General features: G+C 41.7%; 1 protein-coding gene across 2 annotated transcripts in view; it reads left to right on the top strand.

Annotated features, from left to right (window-relative positions):
- The window catches only part of nrg2b (neuregulin 2b), a 60,283-nt gene that overhangs the window by 28,430 nt on the left and 6,483 nt on the right, over positions 1–25,370 (top strand). The window contains exons 3-10 of one of the 2 annotated variants that reach the window (XM_047334434.1): positions 6,466–6,628; positions 8,357–8,475; positions 9,563–9,692; positions 16,480–16,538; positions 19,630–19,653; positions 21,962–22,064; positions 22,972–23,074; positions 24,188–24,315. In XM_047334434.1, the coding sequence (XP_047190390.1) occupies positions 6,466–6,628; positions 8,357–8,475; positions 9,563–9,692; positions 16,480–16,538; positions 19,630–19,653; positions 21,962–22,064; positions 22,972–23,074; positions 24,188–24,315 (829 nt within the window). The remainder of the gene's footprint in view (positions 1–6,465; positions 6,629–8,356; positions 8,476–9,562; positions 9,693–16,479; positions 16,539–19,629; positions 19,654–21,961; positions 22,065–22,971; positions 23,075–24,187; positions 24,316–25,370) is intronic. The other variant, XM_047334435.1, reaches the window with a different exon arrangement.

Below are 25,370 nucleotides of genomic sequence, written 5' to 3'. Positions count from 1 at the left end.
GAGATCTTAGAAGAGGTTTTGATGGCGCCCACAGGAATTCTTAGTTTTTCTCCAGTTGTGTTGTGGATGTTCTCCACTCTTTTACTAATAGTTTTGCAGACAAAAGAAATTAAAAGGTTCACTTTTGGATTTTACAATTCTTCTGAGGTTGACATCAGATAGTAGTGCAACACACACATCACTTGTTTTCTCAGTGTATTATGGACTCATGTTTGACAGTCCTGGAAAGGATTGTGCCAATGTGTTTGCTATGTAGAGCTTGATGCTTTATTCCAGCATTTTTTATATGTTTTCCAAATTCTCAGCAACAATCTCTATCCCTGAAATTAGCATCAATCGTTTTCTTTTGTATTGGAATATAAAACGCTGCGTTTAATGCACATGTGTAGAGTCTTAACATATATTTGTTAATTTGGACGGTACTACAAAATGAATGTCCAAGCAATGAGGCAGGGTGGAAATATTCCTTATTTAAAACATCATTGGTCCAACATCCCAACATCACAACGTAATAGGTGCTAATGTGTTTCTGGCATAGAGAGATGTCGAACCCCATCTCTGTAAATTCCTCCTCCTCAGCCTTTGTGAATTAGTTTCTGAACATCAAGCAGCAACAGAACGGAGAGCAGAAAGATTGTTTACATGTCTTCCAGTCTGAGCGATTAAAGATTTAACCTTAAGTATCTACCTGTTATTTATGAATAAATCATCACATCTAAAATACTCATCGACGCTCTGTATTGATCGATCATCTTTGCATTTAAAAGCGGAAGCTCTTTGATGAAGATCAGCAGGCGTTTTCATGTCTGATTAAAATGCCATAGCCGTACAATAAACAATTTTAACTTGTCAATCACCATAAAGGACAAACTCATACGGATGTTTGAATACCCAAAGTGACCGAAGGAATTATATCACAAGCCTTAAAATCACTTCAAATCCAAGTGGGAATTTGTCGTGATTCAATCAATCCGACACTGTCACACTCATGAAATGTGGATGTCACATCCATGAAGGGTAATTTCCTTCTGGTGTCCAGTGTACATTCCCAGGCTGACGAAACCTCCATGTGGCCCGAGGACAGCGTCCCAGAGAGGGAAGAGCTAATCGCTAACCGAGGTTCACCACTCAAAGCTGCTTCAGGCTGACGTTTACCACTCATCTCCACGCTCACCTGAATAAAAGCCAGACAGTCTGAATGTAGACTTTAGACTCAGCAGGCGACGAGGCTCACCTGCATAATTGTTAAAGTGGCGCTGCTCTTGAAAATATATCTCATACAAGTCGTATCTTTCTTAAAACAAGAAAAACAGTAGGTACCGGAATAAGGTACAACTCTGTACTTTACAACACAAAAGTACCACCAGTACTTTCAGTAGGTACATTTGCATTGTAAGAGTTTAATAGCAGGAAGTAGTTTAGCTACCCCAAACATAAACAGCAAATGTCCGGTTTTAGTCCTCTGACCACTTTGGATCTGCACTGACCAAACATACAGGACGAAACATTTAATAAAGAAAAAAACAAACTTGATTTAAACAATTTTCTTGTGATTCCTCTCAAGTGAAAATATCTGTGGCTCCTTTGCCAAAACCCTGGCTAGAAATTATGTTTATATACCGCTAATTTGCTTTGCCACTTACATTTCATTAGGAAATGAAATTGCTGCCTGGATTATGTTCACAGGCAACGTTTATTCCCCCCAGTTAAGTAAAGTGTCATGTGCCACAACCTTTCCTGCAGCTAAACCCATATTATTTTTAGGTGCGCTAACCCAACACAAAACTCAGGCTGTGAACCTCTGCTGTCAAATCCATATGCTTTGCATGTCAGCCACCAACCACAAATACCTCCCTTAATCTTAAAATGTAGTTGCTGTAGGTGGATATTGTGTTAGAAAAATGAATATTGACGGGGAATCAGATTTGAATATCTGCAGATGTTTTTAATAGGAACATGTCACTATTTTGCAGATATTTACTTGCATATGTTTATAAGAACAACTTGTATTGCCCAAAACACATTTTTGTTTTTAGTAAGTTACATGGGTTCTATATGAAGATTTAATTTGCTTCAACATGTACATTACATTATAACACATCAAGGTTTTTTCCAACAGGTAGAGTAGAGATTAATAGCGAAATAAGTAGTTCTTCTCTCTATGTTGGACCCATATTGAAAAATCATACACGAAGAACTCCATCATAAGGAAATTTTCCAGCCTTCCCTGCTCTCTTTCTCTTCCTTTTATCATCACTCCCTTCACTTCTATGTAAAATGCAACTTTTTTGCACAAGGAGTTTGTTGGGAACTGGGAAATGTTGGGAAATGAGCTGAGTCCTTGTGGCGCTGCAGAACATAAATGAATATTTCAACACAAAATGTGCTGATAATCACTCACAGACGACAGTTAAGGAGACCTGATGGAGGATTTAGTTCCAGTTAAAGGAATAGTTCAAGATTTTGGCAAATATAAATATATAAATCTAATTATAAGTTTGTTAATATGATGATTATTTTACATGTTTGTTTTACTTTTTTTTTGTTTGGGTGTGTACAAATCAGTTTAAACAGAACCAAGTGGACAGTTTCCTCTTGCCTCTAGTCCTAATGCTAAGAGAAGCTCGTCCTTAACTGTGTACTTAAAGGGGCAGTAAGCGATTCTAAAGCAATACACGTTTTATAAAAAATCGTTGAATATTTTCTCACGGCCCGTTAGCTGCCGTTACTGTGTGTGCCGGGAAAAAAAACAGGGTTTTCGGCGCAGCCCAGGCTCTGTAAATCGAAAAAAACAAAACAAGTGGTGCAGACCGCACCACACAACCCACCACTCGTCGACACCTTAAGAGACGTATCAGCGTGTGGCACTGCATGGCCGAGGTTTTGGCCTAGTTGTAGACGCGTAGGTCTCTCGTACCCGAGGTTGCGGGTTCCCGGCCCGGCCAGAGCAGGAAAATCAACAACAACAAAGAGTTATACAAGTTTTCTCCAAAATGGCTCTCGCCCTTTTAATTCCCAAAAGTGAGAGTGATTGACTGAGCCCCAATAAGAATAAGAGTATTTCCCCCAAAATGTCGCACTGGACCTTTAACGTTGACACCATCCACAGCCCTGGCCACACTCTGACCAGCACTGAGACAGACGTGCTGTGCAGTGCTCCTGCATAAGTGATTGAACTGACCACTTTAGTTAGGGTGGAGGGATTGATTCATAGATTGACAGAGGGATTGGCTGTTATATAACACTGGATGTATGGACAAATTGGCTGTCCTCTCATTCTCCTGCTGTGTCTTAACCTCCTACTTGTGTGTGTGTGTGTGTGTGTGTGTGTGTGTGTGTGTGTGTGTGTGTGTGTGTGTGTGTGTGTGTGTGTGTGTGTGTGTGTGTGTGTTTTGCCAAGCTTTCGAGAAAATATTCCAGAGACCTGAATTTCATTTTAACAGCTCACTCCCTTTCTCCCACACATTTTTCAGATGAACTCCCTGCATTCAGAGAAGTCACATTTATCGTGCTGTTATTTTTCGTCCGGTGCTGCTTTGCCACAGAGAAATGGTACAAATATGTTAACAACTGGAGTGTGTGGAGAGTGACTCTGTCGTGGTGATTTGTGTTTTTTTTTTACCGAAGGGATACGCGGAAATCTGAAATGTGCAAACTTGATCCTGCTGCTGTATATGATGTTTTCTTTCTTTTGCTTGGTGGCATTTCTTCTTAATTTACTGTTGATTATTTCTAATGTGTTTACCGACTATGAGGCACTTTGAAACTTGCTTTCGAAAAAACATATAAAACACAGTTTATTATTCTCACAGGTATTTTGTCATTTCAAGTATAAATGTCAAAGTCTGTACTTCTCAGATTGGGCTGCAGTTTCCCCTTCCACAATGAAATCTTATCCACATCTCTTATCCACAGATGGAACATTGTTATTAGATTAAAGTTGCCACGATTTCCTCATTGTCTCCTGTAAAAATATCCAAAGCAAAATGCAGGATGAAAACAGCGAGCGGGGCCGTGGGATTAAAGAAACCAAAGTGGGGACTTCTTATAAATTTTTTGCCAAATGAATAGAGGTTCCTTTAAGTCATTTTTTTGCTGCAGGAACTCACAGAATGCGAGTCCTGTCACGTGTCTGGCTAGATGACGAATATCTAAATTAATATATATTCTCTCCTCTTCTAACTTTTTTTCGTCTCAATGCTCCACAAATGTTCAGAATCTATCTGTATGTTATTTGGTGCAGTTAAACTAAAACAATGAGGTGAAAGATTCTAAAATGCTCTGCAGAGCTAAGGAGGGGCTACAGAAGTACAGGAAGTACATCTGTGGATGTACACTAAGTCCACTATTAAATGAATTATGATTGCCTACAAAGTGCAACATAAGGAATTCAGAACTTTGTCTGCTTCGGGCCTGGAATTAGGAGCACTCTCATTGCTCTCTTTGTTCCGTTTCATCCGCAAAAACACGAGCAAAACCCAAGATCAAGTGCAGTCGAAAACAAGTCAAGATTCAACAGCGGCTCTCTCTCTTCCTAACCGAGTCTAGGAGTGTAATCGAAGAAAACACCGGAATAGTCGGCAAATTATTCCCCAAAAATATATGACAGAAATGACACACGGTGCTTTTCTTCAGTATAATTTATTATAAGCCAGGGGCGAGAGAGGGAGGGAGAGAGCATCTGGTGATGTTTCGATGAGTTACTTTGGTGTGACGTGGAATTAGACATCAACAGCGTGTGTCGAGTCCGTGACAAGACTAAATCTCACAAAAATGTGAGAAATGAATTTAAGGATGTGATGCTCGTTCTGCTGCGAGTCTAAAAAATCATACCTAAATCCTACTTACGTAACTGCGAGCTGCTTGGAGGGTGCTTCATGGAGGTTCTACTTTTATCTCTACTGTTTGTGTTTTTTTTCTTTTTTTCTATCACCACCGATTTCCACTTGTGTAGTTTTGCTGACTATCCTACCCTGTCTGTGTGACCTCGAGTCCACTGGCTCTCACTTAAGACTGTATTTTGACCTAATCAAATCAGTAGTGCCTCACACACTCAACCTACGAAAATCTCCTTCCAGCCATTAACAGTCATTGATATTGTTGCAAATATTATTGATCATTTAAAATTTGCCCAAAAACGTATGTCCATATAGAGTAAGAGCAGTTACACTGTTGCCTTTATTTTACTCAGGCCCACCTTTGCAATCCCAACTTTCAAAAACCTCCAACTGAATTTGTAGCATACAATATTCAGTGTTGCATATCAAGAACATTGTACATAATTTGCACTAGACATACAGTGGGATACAGTGTCTTATATAAATGCATAAAGCTCAACTCCCAGTGTATCTACTGCACGTACATGAGGAGTAAATGGAAGATGCAGCAGTGCTGCAAGGAGCTGTGGGCCTATACAACAGTAGCCTCACAGTTGATCAGGCGTGTCCTATCACTACAACACTCTGTATGTGTGTGCGCGTGTGCGCTTGTGTGTGTATGAGGCTGATATTTTGCTCACAAATGTGTGTACAATTGTATGCTGTTTCATTGGATGCGTGTGTGTGCGTGTGCGTGCGTGTGCGTGCGCGTGTAGATGGTGCTGAGTTGTCTCTTTGCTTTAGTTTCTCCGTATGTTGCCTACACTGGTATCAGTGATGCAGTGTGTTGTAGTTTTTAAGGAGACAAGAGAGAGAGAGAGAGAGAGAAACTCTCCTGAGACTAATGAAGCACATGTGTGCACTGTCTGCACACACGCACGCACACACACACACAAACATTGATCCTTGTCAAAATGTTTTGTAAGCTTTCAGTGCATCTTTGCTTTTCAGTATTCAGACCATCCCAAGACTCGTTTCCTGTGTGTGTGTGTGTGTGTGTGTGTGTGTGTGTGTGTGTGTGTGTGTGTGTGTGTGTGTGTGTGTGTGTGTGTGTGTGTGTGTGTGTGTGTGTGTGTGTGTGTGTGTGTGTGTGTGTGTGTGTGTGTGTGTGTGTGTGTGTGTGTGTGTGTGTGTGTGCGTGCGTGCGTGCGTGCGTGCGTGCGTGCGTGCGTGCGTGCGTGCGTGCGTGCGTGCGTGCGTGCGTGCGTGCGTGCGTGCGTGCGTGCGTGCGTGCGTGCGTGCGTTGTGGCAAATATCATTGATTTTCCTCTCTTCCATCTCTCGCGTGAACTCCGACCCGGTGCCTCAGGTTTTGACCCCAACATCATAACTCTCACTATATGAATTTCATTGGCCACGCACATGCAGATGCGCACACACACACACACTCACACACACACATTTTATTGGATAGATTAATAGAATGTCTTTAGTTAATTTCAATAATGCATGCTTTGATTTTCTTTCTCTGCTTTCTCCTTATCTCGCTCTCTTTCTTTCCCCTGTCTGTCTGTATCTTTCTCTCTTTCTCTGTCTCTCTCTCTCTCTCTCTTTCTCTCTCTCTTCATCCATCTCTATCTCTGTCCAGCCTCTGCTCCTAAGCTCCGGCTGACACGAGGCCAGTCTCTGATGGAAGGGGACAAGTTGTACTTGAAGTGCGAGGCGTCGGGGAATCCCAGCCCTTCCTTCCGCTGGTACAAAGATGGACACGAGCTTCAGAAAGGCAGAGACCTCAAAATAAAGACTAACAAGTGAGTCTATTGGACCCTTAATATGAAGCCTGCACACTTGCTTGGACAATACATTTTTAATATGTTCAAAATCCAGACAGATGACTGCTTCTTCAAAGAAAATGCAAGACGTGCTACAGTGGTTTTCATGGTATTCAGCTCTGGGCAACTTCACTCTGAACCTAAACATTGGCCACTGTTAGAAAATACAACATATACTGTAAGTCCTGTCTGCTCGCCTTCCATAAATCTTATCATTGTATTATATTAACAACTGTAATGTTATACTGACACTGGTTTTAAATGCCCAGCTGTAATGTGGAAGAGATAACTCGTCGTGACGAAGTTCAAGGGAACGTTTCAGTGTCTTCCAATTTGATGTTTTGGTTTTGTGAGCCGGTTCATTGTCACAGCTCTCACCGTGACATTTCCAGCTGCAGCAGGCAGCCGTCTACAGCTACAGCTCTTACCACTCACTTGATTGACTAATGTCAGCCGTGATTTCGCGGCTAAAAGATCAGATATTCTTACAGTTTTTGTGTGGCCAGATACACAATTACCCATGAATGCTAATGTGTCTCCTTGGTGTGTAAAAAATTATGTGATTATGCTATAATTTTACGTTTACAACTGCAGCAATACTGCTTTAACTATATGTGTCAGTCGATAAGTACAATCATTATTAGATCAGCTGTCTGGTGAAACATTCATTTGAAAAGTTATACATGATGGTGTATTTTGATAATTATATCAGAAATTTAAAATGACAGTGAAAGAGTGCAGATTTTTAGTATAAGATTAAATCTTTTTAACACCCACAAGGTCAAATGTACATTGAAGAAGGCATTGTTTTTGCTGTAATCACTCCTCCTCTCTGTGCTGGCTGCGGAGTGAAGCCTTTCCTGGAACAGCCATGCTGCAAGAGACGAGGGCCAAACTCCTCAGTCCTCCTGCATGAAATATATTATAACATTTGGTCATTACCAGTCTCAGTTAAGGCCAGTCAAGTTGGTATATTACAAAAAAAACTGGATGCATGAAATTCCCAATTTGTGTTTCTTAGGACACTGTTCACGTTATGAACCATGGTGGAGGGTTGCGTGCTGGCAGTTACATGTAGGGTTGACTTACATATTTACTCAATTGGTCTAAGGCCTCAGTTATACTCCATCCCAGACTCGTGCAGTGCACACTGCACACATCAACATTGTTCAGTAGATATACTCCGAAGCAAGATCAACAGGTGTTGCACCATATTTGCGGTATAGGTTATAGATAGAGAGATAGATAGATAGGTGTGCTTTTTTTAGTGATTGAAATATATCATAAATTGCCTGGTGTAATTAAAGCTCATCCTTTACTGTTTTTGAAATTTCAAATCAACCATTTACTGTAATTAATCTGCATTTATGGAAAAACAGTGCCAGTTCTTTTCATCTGTCTATGCAATCATGTAAAGTGTGTGTCTCGGCTGCTTCTCGGCTGAACTTAATACTTGCACAGTATAGATGGCTTTGCTGGCCAGTCACAATCATTATTTGTATATAACGATCAATTGTTTCTTTGCTTATCTGGGCTGGAAATAGAAATAACATTTCTTCTCCAGTCAGAGATGACTCTGCTGTTTTTTAAAGCAACAATAACCGACAGTGTATTTTATTCCCCCCTGCTCTGTATCACCCCCCTCTTTCTTCCTCTCCTCTGCCCCTGTCTCTGTCCCTCTCTCTCTCTTCCTTGATTTCACTGAAGAAAAAACTCGAAGGTGCAGATCGGTCGTGTTCGCGTGGAAGACTCGGGCAACTACACCTGTGTGGCTGAAAACTCACTAGGACAAGAAAACGTCACGAGTATAATCAGCGTGCAGATCTGTGAGAACATCTGTCTGTCTGTCTGTCTGTCTGTCTGTCTATCTATCTGTCTATCTGTCTGTCTGTTTACACTTTTTTTACATAAATTGTTGGATCAATATAAATGGCCAAAAAAGAGAAGAGTAATCCTTAAGATGACTTCTATTATGGTTACTATCTTAAAACCTAAAACTTTATCTTGTTAACTTGGTATCTGCTGTCGTACTGGCTCATGAAAATGTCATCACCTTGTATTTTAAACAAAGACATTAGAGCCATATTGTGTTACGTTACAATTTCAACTTTCCTCAAAGATTTCACAGCAAAACTGTGGAGCCTTTTTATTTCACTTTGTACTGATGACAGCTGTGTTTTGGAGTTGTCCGTCTGTCCGTCCATCCAACTCTCTAAAGGCTCCCATGGACTCAAGGGTGAACTGATCAGATTTTCTTGGTTTAAAGGTCAAAATCACTGTGACCTCACAAAGCACATTTTAGCCATAACTTGAGCATTGATACCATAATTATGACAACATACACTTAAGACCTTTTATAAAATGTTGTATTCAATACCTACTTTATATCAGTCTGGACAGACGTGAGGGTAATCAGCAACTTGACTCGTGGAGGAGGTTTTGTAGTTAAGACTAAAAGGGTTACAATAGAATAGGATACAATAGAATAGAATAACGCGTTATTATGGAAGCTGTTTGATATCAAATATGCAGGGATCTAATCGTGTAAGTACATGCCGAATTTGTCAAATATTGTGTTATTTGGCTAATGTCAAAGTATGGACTATTTACACAGAGTGTGTTCAGCGTGGGGTTGCAGGTTCCAGCTGAACGTGGCTCTTAACACTCACCACACCAGGAGCTGTGGGCTACAGAGCTGTGGTGACCTCAGGGTAGTGACTGATGTCTGCCCACAAAGTCCATAGATTTGTCACACCGACAATCACCTTACAGGTTTTAAATGTCTGTGGCAAGGTGTGGCTGGATATCTTGTACTGCAGCTGCCATAAAACTTGATAGTTTGTTATTTTTAACAAAGAGGTGATTGTGTTTCCTGTGTTATGTTGTCTTTCTGTCTGTCTGTCCTCCATGTAGTGACCACTACCACCACCACCCCGTCGTCGGGCGTGAGTCACGCGAGGCGCTGCAACGACTCGGAGAAGGCCTACTGCGTCAACGGAGGAGACTGTTACTTCATACATGGTATTAACCAGCTTTCCTGCAAGTAAGTCCCTTGTTCAGTCGGCCCCCGTCCCCTCAGTCATCACTGTGCGGTCGCTCCCACCCTGTCTCTCCTCCCTCCCTCTCTCCCTTCTCTCTTTCTCAGACACTGTGTCGCTGGTCACTGTATTACCTTGTCTTCTGTTCTGTGGTTGTACCCAACCCATGTACCCTAATCAGCCGCAACATTAAAACAGCTAACAGGTCTGAGTCAGAATCAGATGCATTGTCAGGTCTATAATACACCCTCTGCATACAGTGGTGTTGTGGTTGATTACTGTACATGCACCTGCAGTCCACCTGCAAACTGTGCATGATGTCTTAGGGCTTGTCACAGGATTTTTTTTTTACACAGAGCAAATATTGACACTAGACATCGTGTCTGCATGCATTCAAAATATGTTGAATCCTGCACCGAGAGGATCACTGTAGTTTACAGTGAGTGAGGTTTGCTCGTCACATCACCTCAGAAAAATGCTTTTAGTAAGAGAAAGTCATGTAAAAAAAGAGAGAGGATGCTCAGAAGAACAACACTGGCATTAAAAGTGGAAGAGGACGTCCCGCTGACGTATATAAGCTGCTGTCTCTAGTGTCCGTCACTGTTGGCGTGTGACCACAAAACGCTTTGCGTGATGAGGGCACTTCGGTAAAGCAAAGTGAACACATGGACTCTACTGAATGCTGATATTATTCAACCAATTTAATTATTAGCGAGGTCACACAGTTGAGTCTGTGTTAGCCAATAAATTTAGTCAATAAACTTGTTCAATATCATATATGTTATTCTCAGCATCACCTCTCGTTAGCAACAGTGAGTAGCTATGCTTGTCACTAAGCAACCAGTATAGCTAATCTAAAAGAGCGAACTGACTGCATTAACTGCACCTTTACAGCAGCACTCAGCTAATAGTCTGATTATATTGATCGTTAGTTTAATATTATTATTATGTAAGTAGCATATAAGTAGGTACCAAGGTACCAAAACTTAAACAGTTGATTATTTGAGTACTCCTGGCTGATTTGCCTTTGGTTTGTTTTACTTCAGTGAGTCAGCTGTACAGTTGACAGTGTGCAGGGCAACGTGGCAGAAGCCAGTTAACTAACGTCAGAAGTGGGATGACATAAAGCTGAAGTCCCAACCATCTGACAGTGTTTATTGAAAAACGACTTCAACGTGACAAGTTGCATTCCTCATTTCTTTTGATTTCAGGCATTTTGGACTTGCTGTGTACGATATAACAAGATCAGAGGATAACATAGCCTTCAAAGTTTGCATGGCCGTGCTGACAGTTAGTGTTTTCTTCTGTAGCTGTAGGAGGTGAACTGAATCCCCTCCCCCACCAGAAATGGTTCAGGGAATTGAACCCAGCAACTATCCTGTCTCTATCCCACATGTTTAATCTGTGTGCTAGCTGGGCTGACATGTCACATACCAGACACCAGATGATTAATTGGACCAGATGCTCAATTGTCAGATAAGCTTGAAACATTTTTTTTTACCCAGGCATAAGCAGAGCAGGTATGATACTTGCATATTTAATGTAGTGTCCATATATTGTGTAGTTTACTCCCTCTGGTGCTGCTTTAAGTAAGCGAGTCTAAAACAATACATGTTTTGTAAAAACCAGCGAATATTTCCTCACTATCCACCACAAAACACTGCGAACGCAGTTGGTAGACATTGCGCGTCGACACCTTAAGAGACGTGATGGCGGTCGGCGTTGCAACTCTGGGGTTTTGGCCTAATGGTTAGTGCGTCGGTCTCCCATACTGAAGGACCTGGGGTTCAAGGCGCGGCCGGAGCAGTAAATTCACAACAACAACAAAGAGAGAAACAAGCTTTCTCCAAAATCGCTTAACACATGAAAACAGTGACTGTTGTTTGCTGCTGCACAGCAGCGTTTGAATGGAAGAAGCTTCCAAATCCTCGTCATCTTAACAGGCACTTTTCATGTTTTGATTGTCAGGAGCTCACACAACCACATAAGCACCTCACATGCACACAGGGCATCGATTTGTCATTTTTTTCCCTCTCCGAACATGTTCAGCAGGTGCTTGGCTTTCGGTACAGGGAGAGTGTGAGTGAGACATACACAGCTCAGACCTGACAAACATTAGTCCTCCATCATTTTCTCCTTTTCTCCGCGACTGACAGGGACACAGTGCTCGACAAAGTAATGGTCCATTCATGGCAAGTTGGATGAGAGAAATATCATAGTGGGTGATGATTAACTATTTTCACATTAACGCAGACCTTGAGTGGTTAAAAGTGTTCACTGCTCATGCTTACTATCTAGATCTTCCTCTTGTGTTTATTCTTAAAATAAAATATTAATATATATAATAATTTTTTTAAATGTCAACATACTGTAGAATGCATCTCTTCCTTTGAGTGGGAGGATTTCACGCCAGGATAGATGCACCAGACAGGTACATATTAAAAGACTCATTGTTGTGTTATATCAACTTGTAACAAAATTAGAGAAAAGAAAGGTAATTCATAGGAAAATGTCAAAAGTTCTAATTCCAACAAATAAAATAAAACAGGACATGCCAAAACATCATAAGTAATATTTGGACTTGAAGAAATAAGTCACTATTTTCCAGCATATTGGCAAAATGGTGTTTCACTAAAACTGCACCTTGTATCATCTTATGTTAGTGACGTAGAGGTGGAAAATGGTATCACATCATAAGTTATCAGGTTACCGTGCCCTCACTTGGTCCAGATTACATGGTACAGTACGGCTTTGAGCTCAATGCTCATCTGCCACAAAAGCTTTAAGTTAACCTAACCTGTGAAGAAGTCTTTGCTTTCAACTTGGTGAAAGTAGTATTTTCTAAACTCGAGGTTGTAATCTTTCAGCTCCAGCTCGCCCTATACATGCTGCGTCGTTTTGTAGACGTGTAACAAACACTTCCCCTGACGGTGTGGAAAGCAGATGGTGCTTATAGCCATGCATGATCAAGAGCTTTGTTGTTATGTTTTCTGTACAGTTGGATGTATCTGTTAGAAATTCATCCTTAGATCTGCATTCCTTAGATCTACACTTTGTTTCCTCATTTCCACCTCCCACCACCCTTCTCTCTCTCCCTCTCTCTCTCTCAATCCCTTGCTTCCCCCTCCTCTCCTCTCCTCTCCTCTCCCTCCCCTCCTTTCTCGCTATCTCACATCTGATGTACCTTCCGGTCATTCATGAAGGATAAATCAGGATTTTTCTTTTTTTTTCCCCGTGGTGCTGACAAGCAGAAAACTTTGTTCAAGAGGTTGCATACAGTTATTACGAGCTGCGTGTATAGGGGAACAAAATGTTCAGGGTTGTACAACCGCCTATGCGTGGTTGTTCCACATACGGTATGAACGCGCTGCATATTTAAAGAAGCTACAGCGATCTATGGCCAGGTACGGCAGACCAGCCAGCCAGTTTCTAGAGAGTTACTGTTGCTTCTCAGCTCTGTCATCCTTTGTTGGCCCGTCTGTTGGGGTCGGTGGATAACAGGATGTAAATAAGACCGCTGTCTGTAGACTGTCTGCACTGCTTGTTCACTTAGGAGATATGTAGACGTCCACGCTCACGCTCACACACAAGAGACACTGCACGACAGCTGCAAAAACAGTGCACTGCATAGCACTGGCAGGAAGAAACATAGTTCTTACTATCCCTGAAATTTGAGGTGGTATTTGCAAGCTCTTCTGTGCCGAACCATGGAAACCAATAATCTCCTCGTCCCCGTATCCCGAAGGGGAGAGTAGCTGTACTGCAAAATGGAGTCTGTAGGTGAAAGTGGAGGACGGCACAAACAGAAAGGCACCCTGGCTAAAACAGAGCGTGGAGGTTAAAGTGGAGATCAACACGTACAAACATCCCCCTGGCGAGCTGTTGCCAGATTGAAGCTTGCTGTGTCTGGCTTTCTCCGCGCGCTGCTCGACCTGTGTTACAGTTCTCTCCCAGTGTTTTCCGATCCTCTGATTAATCTGAACTTTGCTGATAAACTCCAGTGTGGGAGCTAGCAGAAAACATTAGTCCCCTGTATTCCCAGCCGTGGGTTGAAAATGCCAAATTTCCCCCTCATGGATCGATAGAGTTAATTTAATCTAATCTAATCTACAAAATGCCATGAGATCGGGGTAGTATTGATGCCTGGATATAATGTCCATTGCTGTCTGGGTTGTTTTTTAGTTTTTTTCCCTTAAATTTGATGAGTCTCCTTATAATGAATACAACAAAATGAATTACAGGGTTTTTTCTTTCATTCAGGTGGTTGGAGAAAATGGTGCGCCGTCTTTTTCTCTCTCTCTGTGTGTATGTTCTCAGGCCTGAGAGAACAGTACAGTTTGTAAAGAAGGAAAGCAAAGCAGGCACAGATAATAATAATAAAAAATGGGTGGAGAGACAAGGGGAAACAAGATGGAGAGAGAGATAGATGAGGCAAAAGAGAAAAGAAATCATATACAGTAAAAGCTATGCCAGCACAGGGCTGCTTCTTCTCCAAGTGTCTCCCAACTCTCTGTTTCTCTCTCTCCCTCTCTCTACTCTATTTATAACTCTGTGGGAAATTGCTGAGTGGGCTCTTCAGAGGGTTTTTGCTGTAATTGATTCAGAATGCAAGTTGTCTCTTTAGTGGTGAGAAAAAGGGGGAAAGGATACCCATTCAGTATACGCACCAGAGTAAGATGGAAGGTCCTCGCCTTTTAGACTGGATACATTTTTTTTTGACCAGATGCTAAATCGCTTTTATAATTCGGTTATGACAAGGGGAGGAGAGCTTCTGTTATCCTGTAATGACTGTAATGGGGCCACACCCATCATATCCTAGCACCGTGGTTCATCGACTGTTGTGATTCCTCTACAGTATAATGTGCGCTGCAGTCGGATCATCAGCGTGCCTATTTTACATCTGACTGCAGTAAAAGCTGATCTACCATCAGTTAGAGCAGGTAAAATAATACATTGATTATTATGCCTGGCTGGGTAAAAGCCATGGCACCTATTATGACACACACACACACACACACACACACACACACACACACACACACACACACACACACACACACACACACACACACACACACACACACACACACACACACACAAGGAGACGTTTCCGAATTTGAAGCACTCTCTCACAATTTTACTAAAAAAAATTCTCCAGGACATAATTTGGAATGAGGTCATGTAGTGTTTAAGTTAAAGAGCTGATAGGAATCAACGAAATGGTAGTGTCGGTATCTGGTTTTAACCTACCAACATTTTGGATTATGTACAAATATGTGTATCTATTTTCCAATTTGCCGCGATGCCTTGAGGAGTACTACTTAGTTAGTTTCAGTGTTGTGAGTTTGATGGCTGATGCCAGACTATGAATTATATTCAGCCCGAGGTGTCGCTGACAGCTCGCCACCCATCCAGAAACAAAACACCACAGTCCGCAGCCGTTTACATGCAGTGGAAATCTGAAATAAGCACTGCTGCTGTTATCTATGCCCAAGAAAAAAAAACCTTTTCCAACCATTTTCATGTTCACTTTGTGTGTGTGTGTGTGTGTGTGTGTGTGTGTGTGTGTGTGCGCGTCTGTGCACACACATGCGCGCTCTTTTACTTTACTTCTCTCCTTTTATTTTAAAACATTGCATGATCATCAAAATTTTTTTTTGCAGGCGCCTAGCTTATATGTTTTTTTTGACAGATAAAAGTTTGTGCCACACAGTTTTTACAGAGCATTCTTTTTGTCAGTGGAGAGAGCGGCAACATTTTCTTTAACTATTGCATGTGCATGTTACTACTTTGATTCTGCTCGATTTTTGCTCCCCAAACTTAAGTTCCGTTAAACTTTGAACACAACGACCTCTACAAGTTAATTTCATGCTTATATGTTATCAAAATGATTTTGTTACTGTAATAGTCAGGATAGTTAAATTGCTTCTTTTTTTTTGATCAAACTCCTAGTTTGAAAAGAAGGCATTATGACAACTTATATCATAAAGGAGTATATGATTCTATAACATAACTTACTCACCCAGCAAATATGCCCGAGTATATCCTCCTTTTACTTTGCTTCTGCTTTGTGTGGCCTGCGACACATCTGTCTGTCTTTAACCACGTACACAGAGCATGTGCAAAAACACTTTCCTGGGCTCTGAGAAGGTTTCTACAAATATTAAATATTAATGGTTTAAACTATTTCAATACAAAGGTCATTCATATTAGTATAGACTGACCTTGTCTGCCATGTTAGAGTTTCTACAGACATTTTATAATAAACATCAAAATAATGGATGTTCATTGTATGTTTGTATTGTATGTCAATCAACTTAAAAGTTTTCCTTGACTTGACTTTTTTTTATTTCATCGTGGTTTTGGTTGGGAGATAAGAAATGGATGCAAATGGTGTGAATGTTTTGGTGTGTGCGTGTGTGTGTGTTTGTGAGAGAGAGAGAGAGGGTTTAGTGGTTAACAACTCTATGTTTGACCCCGCCTACTTGGTGCACCACCATCCCTTAACCCTCATGACTGTGATGATGTCTCAACTGTAGCAGTGATGTCATATTGATGGCAGTGAAGTCACTGTATGCCGGTCATCTCTCTCTCTCTCTCTCTCTCTCTCTCTCTCTCTCTTTCACTGTGTAGTTGGTGAATTGTGCTGTTTCTAATCCCCCATCTCTCTGCTCTCTTATGCCCCCCCTTCCCTATCTGTCTTTGTGTACTCCTCTCTCTCCCCTTGTTTTATCCTCTCTCTTTCTCTTTCCTCTGTATCCCTCCCCCCGTGTCTTGTTTTCCCTCCATCAGGTGTCCCAATGACTATACGGGGGACCGCTGTCAAAACTCCGTCATGGCCGGTTTCTACAGTATGTCCATTTACTCTTGTCTGTCTCCTTCCCACTGAAGTACGGCATGCCACGTTGTAGGGGTTGGATGGAGAGAGCAGTGTGTGTGTGTTTGTACTGTATGTGTGTGTGTTTACAAACCGGCTCTTATTTTTCATGTCTAGGTTTGTGTGAGAGAGAGAGTTTGCATGCCTCTGTGTCCACCCCTTCCTCTCCCTGTCTCCCCTGGTTCCTCTGTGCCGCTCCTCTGGTCACTACAGCAACCCCTTTAGGTATTTTATAATTAACACATGAAATATATTTTTCACTGTCCCACATCTGATTGAAATCTTCTGACAAAAAAAGCTGCTAAAAAAAAGCCTCAGAATTGACGACTTAACAGCGAGCCTCAATGTTTCATGTTACGTATGCTTGTATACATTTTAAAATGATTTATGTTTAGGATGTAAGTCGCACACCAATGCTTCCTCATTAAGCTCGATCCAGACAACTGCACAGAAGGAAACATAGGAGACAGAGAATCACCAAGATAAACAATACAGGAGGTTCAAGTTATTTGATTTTATTGCAACACTTTGTCACTTGTGGTTGTAGATGGTCCGTCGGTGCTGCTTAGTTTTTCAGCAGTAAAAAAAGAAAAGAAAACGATCAACGCAAAGCAATGTGCTTAGAAAATATTAATACAAGGTTTTATAAGTCTTGATTTGTGTGCTGTGCCCCTCCTAAACAAAGAAAAGAATATATTTCATTGATTTTTGGAGATGGAGAAGGACTGACAAGCGAAGGCTTGTAAGTCTGCCTGACATTGTTTTGAACAGCTGCCAGTCGTCACTAAGCTGCACTGAGTCCAAAATTCGAATAATTTGGCAAATGAAAGAGAATAAGATTTAAAGTATTTGGAGAACATGTTCAACATTTCAAGTAATGAAATTTGAAAAGCATCACTCATGGCTATATGCATCTTAGGGCCAGCTGTGATATTGATTCTCCTAAAAGTTGACTTTCTTGATATAATGGCAATGGGAATTTGTGCTGAACTTAGAGGTAGAGGATAGAACCCACAGTGGGGAACGTGATAACTAGTGGATTTCACCCTGAGCATCCATGGATCATCCGGTAAAGTCTGTCATAGTGGCATGTGGCTAAATGCTGCTCGAAATGTTTTAGGGTTGAATTCATATATGTTCAAAAACGTTATTTTTGATTCCCATCAGTGTGATTGAATTAAAGGAGTAGTTCAACATTTTTTGATGGAATATACAAATTCACTTACTGAAATCACTTATGTTAGTAAAAACCAGGAAGAAACAGCTTGGCTCTGTCCAAAGGTTACAAAATCCACCTGCCAGCACTTCTGAATGTCACCACTTAACACCATCTACCTCATCTGTTGAACTGTGCGAAAACTAAAAAGAAACTGTGTACAAATTGTGGTTTTATTGCGGGTTATGTGCTGAACCATTCCTTGGATTCTTATCATCACGGTCAGGTTGCCAGGCAACCAGTAGTGCTAGTAGGCGGATTTTAATCATCTATTTATCTTGCTCTTTGTTGTTACAGAGCCAGGTTTGCTGTTTCCACCTGCTGCTGTTCTTTTTACGCTGAGCTAGACTAACCATCTGATGGCTGCAGCTTCATGTTTAGCTCTAAAATATGAGAGTGGTATCCATCTATTCTGACTTACACGTGCGAGGAATTCCCTAAAATGTCGGACTATTCCTTTACATCAGAGTGATATTTTGTAACTCCCCTGCGATAGCCTGCACAGTGACACTGAAGCACCGTCTGTATGGTCAGTTTTGGCACAATTACGTGATCCCAGGAAACACGCACAAGAAATTTAGCACAGCACCGAATGGTCAGCGATAGTTTTAGCTTCAGCCCTGCAGCTTTTCTACAGAAGAAAAACTTTTCAGGTCACTGTGCGAGCGATCACAGGGAGTTAAAAGAAAAAACAGAGGAAATGACCCTGTAATGACCTGAAATGTTTTCACGGGTCAAACACCCCTTCTTCATGCCATGTTGTCTCGTTTTACCGTTTGTCTGTTCTGGAAGACTCCACAGTGAATAACATCAACTTTAAACCAAGATTGTTGTTTTTTATATCATAAGATATTCTACTGTATGTGATGTCTTGTTTATTTTGCACCCCACCATCAGAGCCTTGTCCACACGCTGAAATCTGTCTGTGTGACGTTGTGCTTTAATTTTGCGTTGCGATGCTCTTTTTAGTCCGTCGAAAGGAACGCCTTTTGTCATTCCACATCCGTTGTTGATTTGTCACTGCCTGCTTTTCTGGTGCGAAACGTAGGGCACTGTCAAAACGTAGAGCAGTTAAGGTTAGGGTGGACAGGAGATTGGCCGACTCTCCCCTCTCTTTACGACCAGTAATGCATGCAAAGCCATGGAAATTGGGAATGCTGAGATGATTTATCTGTAAATCATACGAACGGTTATAATAGCCGTACGCAGCAGTAGTGGGGAAAGTGCTATACAAGAGGTATGCCGTAATCAATACGAGGGCACACAATTGCCATTAGTCAAACGAGTTACAGCACTCACCCTCATTTGCTGTGCCAGCCTCATCGACTGTACTGTGTTTTTATGTTGGAGACTAACTCACTGCTTTTTATCTTTTGTTTTCTTTTTTTTCTCTTTTGTCTCGTTTTTTTTTGTTTCCTTCCATTTTGTTATTTTCTGTCCAATGTTGTTTACTCCAGAAATGAGGTCTAGTAAATATAGCAGTAAGTGACGTGGCTTCTTGTCTTGCTGTCGTTGTCCGTCTTGTCTCTGTCTCTGCATGCCTTTTTTCCTGCCTGCTCGATCCTCTTTCCTTCCGCCTTTTGGTTCATTTTCTCCCTTTTGATTTCGTTTCGATTTCGGTTTTTTGTTTCCTGTCATTTGCGGGGGTCACAGAGCCGAGGCTGTCTGAATTGTCTGTCTGTTACTGGACAGTACACATGTCAATCACTACGACTGACAGCGCTAATTGACTTATATCCTGGTTTAGCGTGTACAGGACATGAAAGTAATATAACTGCTCCAGAGTGGACATTACACCTGACCCTATCTGTCTCTTTCCTTTTACCACAACAACTTTCTGCGCTGGCAGAGCTTCTCAGATTTGAATTTATGGGTATGCAACATTATTATTCATTTTGCTGTGCTTAAAGGGTTTGCCAAGATCCTCTCACAGTCACACATTATTGTGCCATCTTCTTTCTAAAACCAACAACTAGGTCTCTCTCAACCTGTTCCTCTTTTTTTTCTCCTGCCCACTAACCTGGTTTCAAAACATGTAACCTCCCCTCTTTGCATGCACTCTTCTCATAGTCTGACTCTAAAAAAAGAAAAGAAAAAGAAATGCACATTGGAAAAAGAGACAAATTACCTGGGATGGAAGCACTATTGAAACTAAATGCAGAGGTGAATTGAAACAGTGAAATGAGCCTTTATCACAAATCAAAGTTTGTGTGTATTTGGACAGAGTATCGAAGCAAGTTACCGCCTTTGTCCAATAAATCTGAGGATGTTTCACATCATTGATGAATACAAGTATCTGGCTTGTTCTCTGGGCTTTGGCGATGGGCACATTGGCTTCAGCAGCCTGTCGAATAAAAACACGCAAGCTGCAAGCATTTTTGCAAAGTGTTGCCAAGAGCCAGCAAAAGGCCTGACCACATAGTCTGTCCTTATTATTCCGCCCGTGATTGACTCAGTGTCAGAGTCGAGAGCTCGCCTGTCCTAAATCACGATTGCTGTTGGCTCCACTGTGCCAGTGAGCTCGCCTCCCCATTTCCCTTTGCCTTTCTGTATCAGTACCCTGTGACACACACACAATGCCAGGCCAAGGCTCTTGTAGGCTTGTCAATCCATACAGAGGCCCTTTATTTAGACCCCCCCACCCCCACCCCCCCTTTTCAGTGGCGTGTCTAGAGCTTTTTTTGGGGGGGGGGGGTGAGGTAACAACAAAGGTAAAAGGGACAGAGTTTCATTTAGGTGCCCCCCTGCTTCAAACTCATTTTGGAAATGACATTAAATGCTAGACACCGTTAGATATATAGATAGTCTTCACCTATATATTGCCTATAGGCATCATCAGTGTGAGGAGCTTCAGCTTTTTAGTCCAAACTGAAACATTTGTGTTTGTGAAGGTACATGACTTTGAAAAGAATGTGTTTTCCTGCAGGGACTTTAATTGGACCATAACTAACAATTCAAGGACCTCTATTATCCAGCTTTAGTTGTTAAGGGGACAAAGTCAGGCCAGGCTCTGGTTCATGGGGACTACTTTTCTCCCTGGGCCTTCCTCCTGGACACGCCCCTGACCCCCTTCTCCCCCTCTCTCCCTCTCCTGCTCCTCCCTCCTGACCATTTTATTTTTTCTCCTTTTATTCTCCCTCCTCTCCCCCTCGTGTTCTGTTCTGTCCGTCGCTTCCTCTGTCATTGTGTCGTTGCTCTCACCATCCTGACAGTGTTACGCCACAGCAGCCCCGAAATCTGAATCAACCCAGATACACCAAGACGGCAGAGCGATCACACAGCAGATTGTGGTGTCATGTGATTCAACAGTGTTCCGACTCAAAGTCCTCATTAGAACATACAAGTGCAGTAAATGCATAGTAAAAGGATGTGCAGATGCCAATGGTATTAGATACAATGTCATGGTGTGAATATGGGAACCAAAAGTAGACATCCTCCAATATGGCTGCCAGAGGGTGCATAACATCACCTGGTATGGGCTTTTGTAAAGAGTCTGACTTGATAGCATGCACAAAAAAATAAGGAACTGCAGGAACTTATTTTCATCAAAATACAAATGTGAGTATTCCTAATTATTGACAAAATGAAAAACAGAAAACGTTCCCGCATTTTCTCTCTGTATTCTGTGACACATAACAAACTTTGATGTCACTACCCTGCCACTGTGGCGTGAACACTTTGAGCAAACACTTCTTTCTATTTTTTTTCTCTCTCATCTGGTTGACTTATCTTTTTTTCCCATCCATACTGGCATGATGCATTCAGATCCCAGCCAGTGTCATCTGCTGCATTACATCCCCATGGCCAGTGTAAATACACTGATATAGGGACAGCAGGAAGTCTATGTCAGGATGTAGGTTCACGTCTCTGCTTTTCATCATCATATCTATGACTTTGTAGAATTGTGTTGTAGTAGCACTGTAGTACAGTTAGATTTAAAGGACATGTGACATTACAGAGCAGGAGTATCCTAAGAGGCAGAGCAGGGGACAGGATAGCAGCAGATGATAGTGATAAAACTGTTTCTGTAGTTACCATCAATGGAGAAGCGCTCATTCTGTATGTGTGTGTGTCTGTGTGTTTGCCCATTTGTTTTGTGTGTGTCTGCATTACACCAATGTGTGCGTGCATGTGAACATGTGTGTGTGTGTGTGTGTGTGTGGGCGTGTTTCCATCCACAGAGGCTGAGGAGCTCTACCAGAGGCGGGTGCTGACGATCACAGGCATCTGTGTGGCATTGTTGGTGGTTGGCATCGTCTGTGTGGTGGCCTACTGCAAAACCAAGTACGTGTCTTCGAAGAGAAAATCAACGATTTCTCTTTAGATTGACATAATGTAAGGAAAAACGATGTGTAATGAGCTGCTTCTTCTCATGCTGTGGAACGGAGAGGGAAGACAGATTCAGATCACTTTCTTAAGTGGGGGTGCAATTATGACCGTTTAAATATACAAAGGACAAAAAGTGTTTCATGCATCCAAAGCAAAATTCCTTCTTCTGCAGAAAATCTATATTATGTGTTACGTTATTAGATACAAAAGTAGTGTTCTACTGTTGTAGCTGGTCGGGGATCAACTTGTTCAATTATTTTGAATACAGTTTAGTCCAGTGGTTCCATATCTAGGTTTCAGATTTCTCTTCATGGTCCAAAGTAAATCTGAAGGGTTGTGACATGATTGGTGGGGGAGGAAAGAAGAAAAAAATTAAGTTATGATACACACATTTATATCTGCATATTATTTTGAGTCTATTCTTTTTTGTGAAATATTGGATAACTTGATCTCTTTGGACATATAACAGATATTTAAATGAAACCATCTGAGACACTTGGAAAGTTGAGAAATGAATGTAGTAGTAGCTGCAAACATTCAAATAAAGCACAAGTACCTCAAAATTGTACTTAAGTACAGTACTTGAGTAGCAGAGGGGAAAATGCTACGCTAATTATCTATTTATTTGTTTGTTGTTTGGTTTGGTATGTTGCCTGCATCCCAAAAAAATACTAAAAGATATACAAAAAATATAGCGAATTAAATAATGTGACGAATTTCACTTATTCCAGCTATGGATCATGTGTGCTCTGTGGTAGGAGTGCTAGTAACAGAAGTAATGAGAGATGAATACAGTCGCTGTCTGTAGATTAGCACTTTTGCCAGATAAATGATTGTTCCCTCATCATCACCACCCGTGCAGGAAACAGAGGAAGAAGATGCACAACCACCTACACCAGAACCGCACGCTGCCCAACGGGCCCAACCACCCCGGGCCTGGTCCTGAGGAGATCCCCATGGATGATGTGAGTCCACACGGTATAAAAGCACACACACACAGCGGAGGCAGTTAGAGGTCATCCGAAGGTCGGGTTTGACTAATTAACTGGATGAACATGTTGAGTTCATCCCGTTACAACTGAGAGGACGACCTACAACAGGTCACTGCAGACAGACAAGTCACCTCTTTTTTTCTTTCTTTTTTAATGCATCAAAATGAACTCGCCAGACTGAATTTCAAAATTAGGAAAAGTTTGCTAGTTCATGGCAACGGGTATCCTTTCTTTTTTCCTCTTTTTTCCCATTTTTCATAAGCCATGCTAGTTACTAAGCCTAAAGTTGTAGGGTCGGTGCAGTTGTACCAGAGGCATTTTTGGTGGCTGCAATTCCGTTTCCGTTTTAAGCTTCTGTTAACCAACAATAGCACAAAAAAATGATGCAGTTCATTTACAAATTATCTATTCTATAAGCTTCCAACCGGAGTGCTCAGTCAAAGTGAGTTTGATCAAAGTGCCGCTGAAATAGACCAAATATATCACCGCTTTCAATTAAATATAACTATCGTATAAATAGGATTCTGATGTCAAAATGTTCAGAAACTCCTCAGATCTTTATTAATACCAAAGCAGGGACAGAAGAAGAAGAAGAAGACAGTAAAACCAGATGTCAATTTAATTTTGAGCAAACTGCAGGAAGCCTACAGAGCCTCAGCCGGTTCCTGTCTCTCTGGGATGTGGATGCTGATAGACTTTATTCAGCTTTGTCACTTTGATTCAACTCCGCCAAGAAGGCTCCATTAGCCGTCAGAGCAGTTTTGCCTCCAACAGAATCTTTGTGTAAATAAAACTCTGATCCACTAACAACAGGAGGAAACGTGGTGGCACAAAGCTGACAGGTGTCACAAAGAGGGCAGATAAAACCTAGTTTGCCGTTGGAGACACAATAGGCATGAGTCAGCACATTGGCAGCGGTGACAACACAGTGATGCGAGAAAGTGATGAAGAGTTTAAACAGATGCGTACAGAGGATCCTTTCATAGCTTGATTTGACATCATACGAGTGTACATTTTGTTCATTATTTTGAAAATAAGAGCATAGTAAATAGTATTGAATTGTGTTTTCATGTGCGTTGATTGCAGTACATCTCCGAGCGTGTCCCTACGACAGACTGCGTGATCAGCGACGGAGCGGAGGGTGCAGGCAACTACGCAGGCAGCCGAATGTCGACCCGCTCCCACCACTCTACCACTGCCTCACATGCTTCCAGGTAGGCCGGGGCACGCACACACCGACCCACGTGAAAATTAGCGTGCACGTTTTGGAGATAAGTGTTGTTGACACTGTGGTGGTGGGAGACCTCTCACCACTTCACCACCAAAATTTAAATATGATGTTGCGACTAGACATCATCAGGACGTCACCAAAGTGTGTTTTGTGATATGGGTGAACAAATACATGGATACAAGTTATTTGAAACAACCAATGAGATGAGGACATTTGACGTGTTGTCTGTGCAGGTGTTTTTGAAAACTTGACGTACAAAGTGTTAAGATGATTGGAACTGGGTCAAGGGGAGACAAAGGGACTTGCCTTGGAAATTCACCACAATGACAGTCACTTTACAGCAGGTGACGTTTGTAAAGATGTGCTATGCAACTTCACCACTAGAGGGCAGAAGAGTAACTCTACAAACTATATGGAGCTGAGCTCCAACTGTAACCATATAGCCACACCGGGCACACCCACTGGTGCGACTGTAGCCCCTCTACCCAACCAGTTCAAGGCAGAAACGTTGGCGCCTTCATTCCACCTGACTGTAGGAAATGTTCAAACCTGGAATGGGTGTAATGTGTACGAGGGTAAAAGGACACAGATGCTGTCATGTTACACTTTCTGAAATCACACACAGGAGCAGCAACATGGAAGCATGTTTGGTTCAGTGAAAACAATAAAAATCCAACACAGTGAGGGGTCTTCTGAACAGTAATATATATATACATATGAATCCAACTTACTAACCTGTGCCCTTCCTCACAGCCAGGAACAGCCGGCCTATTAGCCACACTCATCTTTAATAAACATTCACCTTACAGAGAGCAACATCTAGAGTTTGATACGCTAACACCTGAGAAAAAATATCTGTGTCTCTGGTGTGTGGGTGCTCGACTCCCATGACCAGCCACGTATGCTATGTGTTGTTGTCAGACAGATATAGAGTCGGATTGTGTGGAGCTGCACACCTGGATAATTGACTGTCAATGGGATCAGTACCACAAAAAATTATGCCAGAATTTTAAAATTTCTAGGGGTTTATTTTTGCAC

Source organism: Scophthalmus maximus, chromosome 9, assembly GCF_022379125.1.
Source record: "Scophthalmus maximus strain ysfricsl-2021 chromosome 9, ASM2237912v1, whole genome shotgun sequence".
In the NCBI taxonomy this organism is placed as follows: Eukaryota; Metazoa; Chordata; class Actinopteri; order Pleuronectiformes; family Scophthalmidae; genus Scophthalmus; species Scophthalmus maximus.
This window is presented reverse-complemented; position numbering and strand designations above follow the sequence as displayed.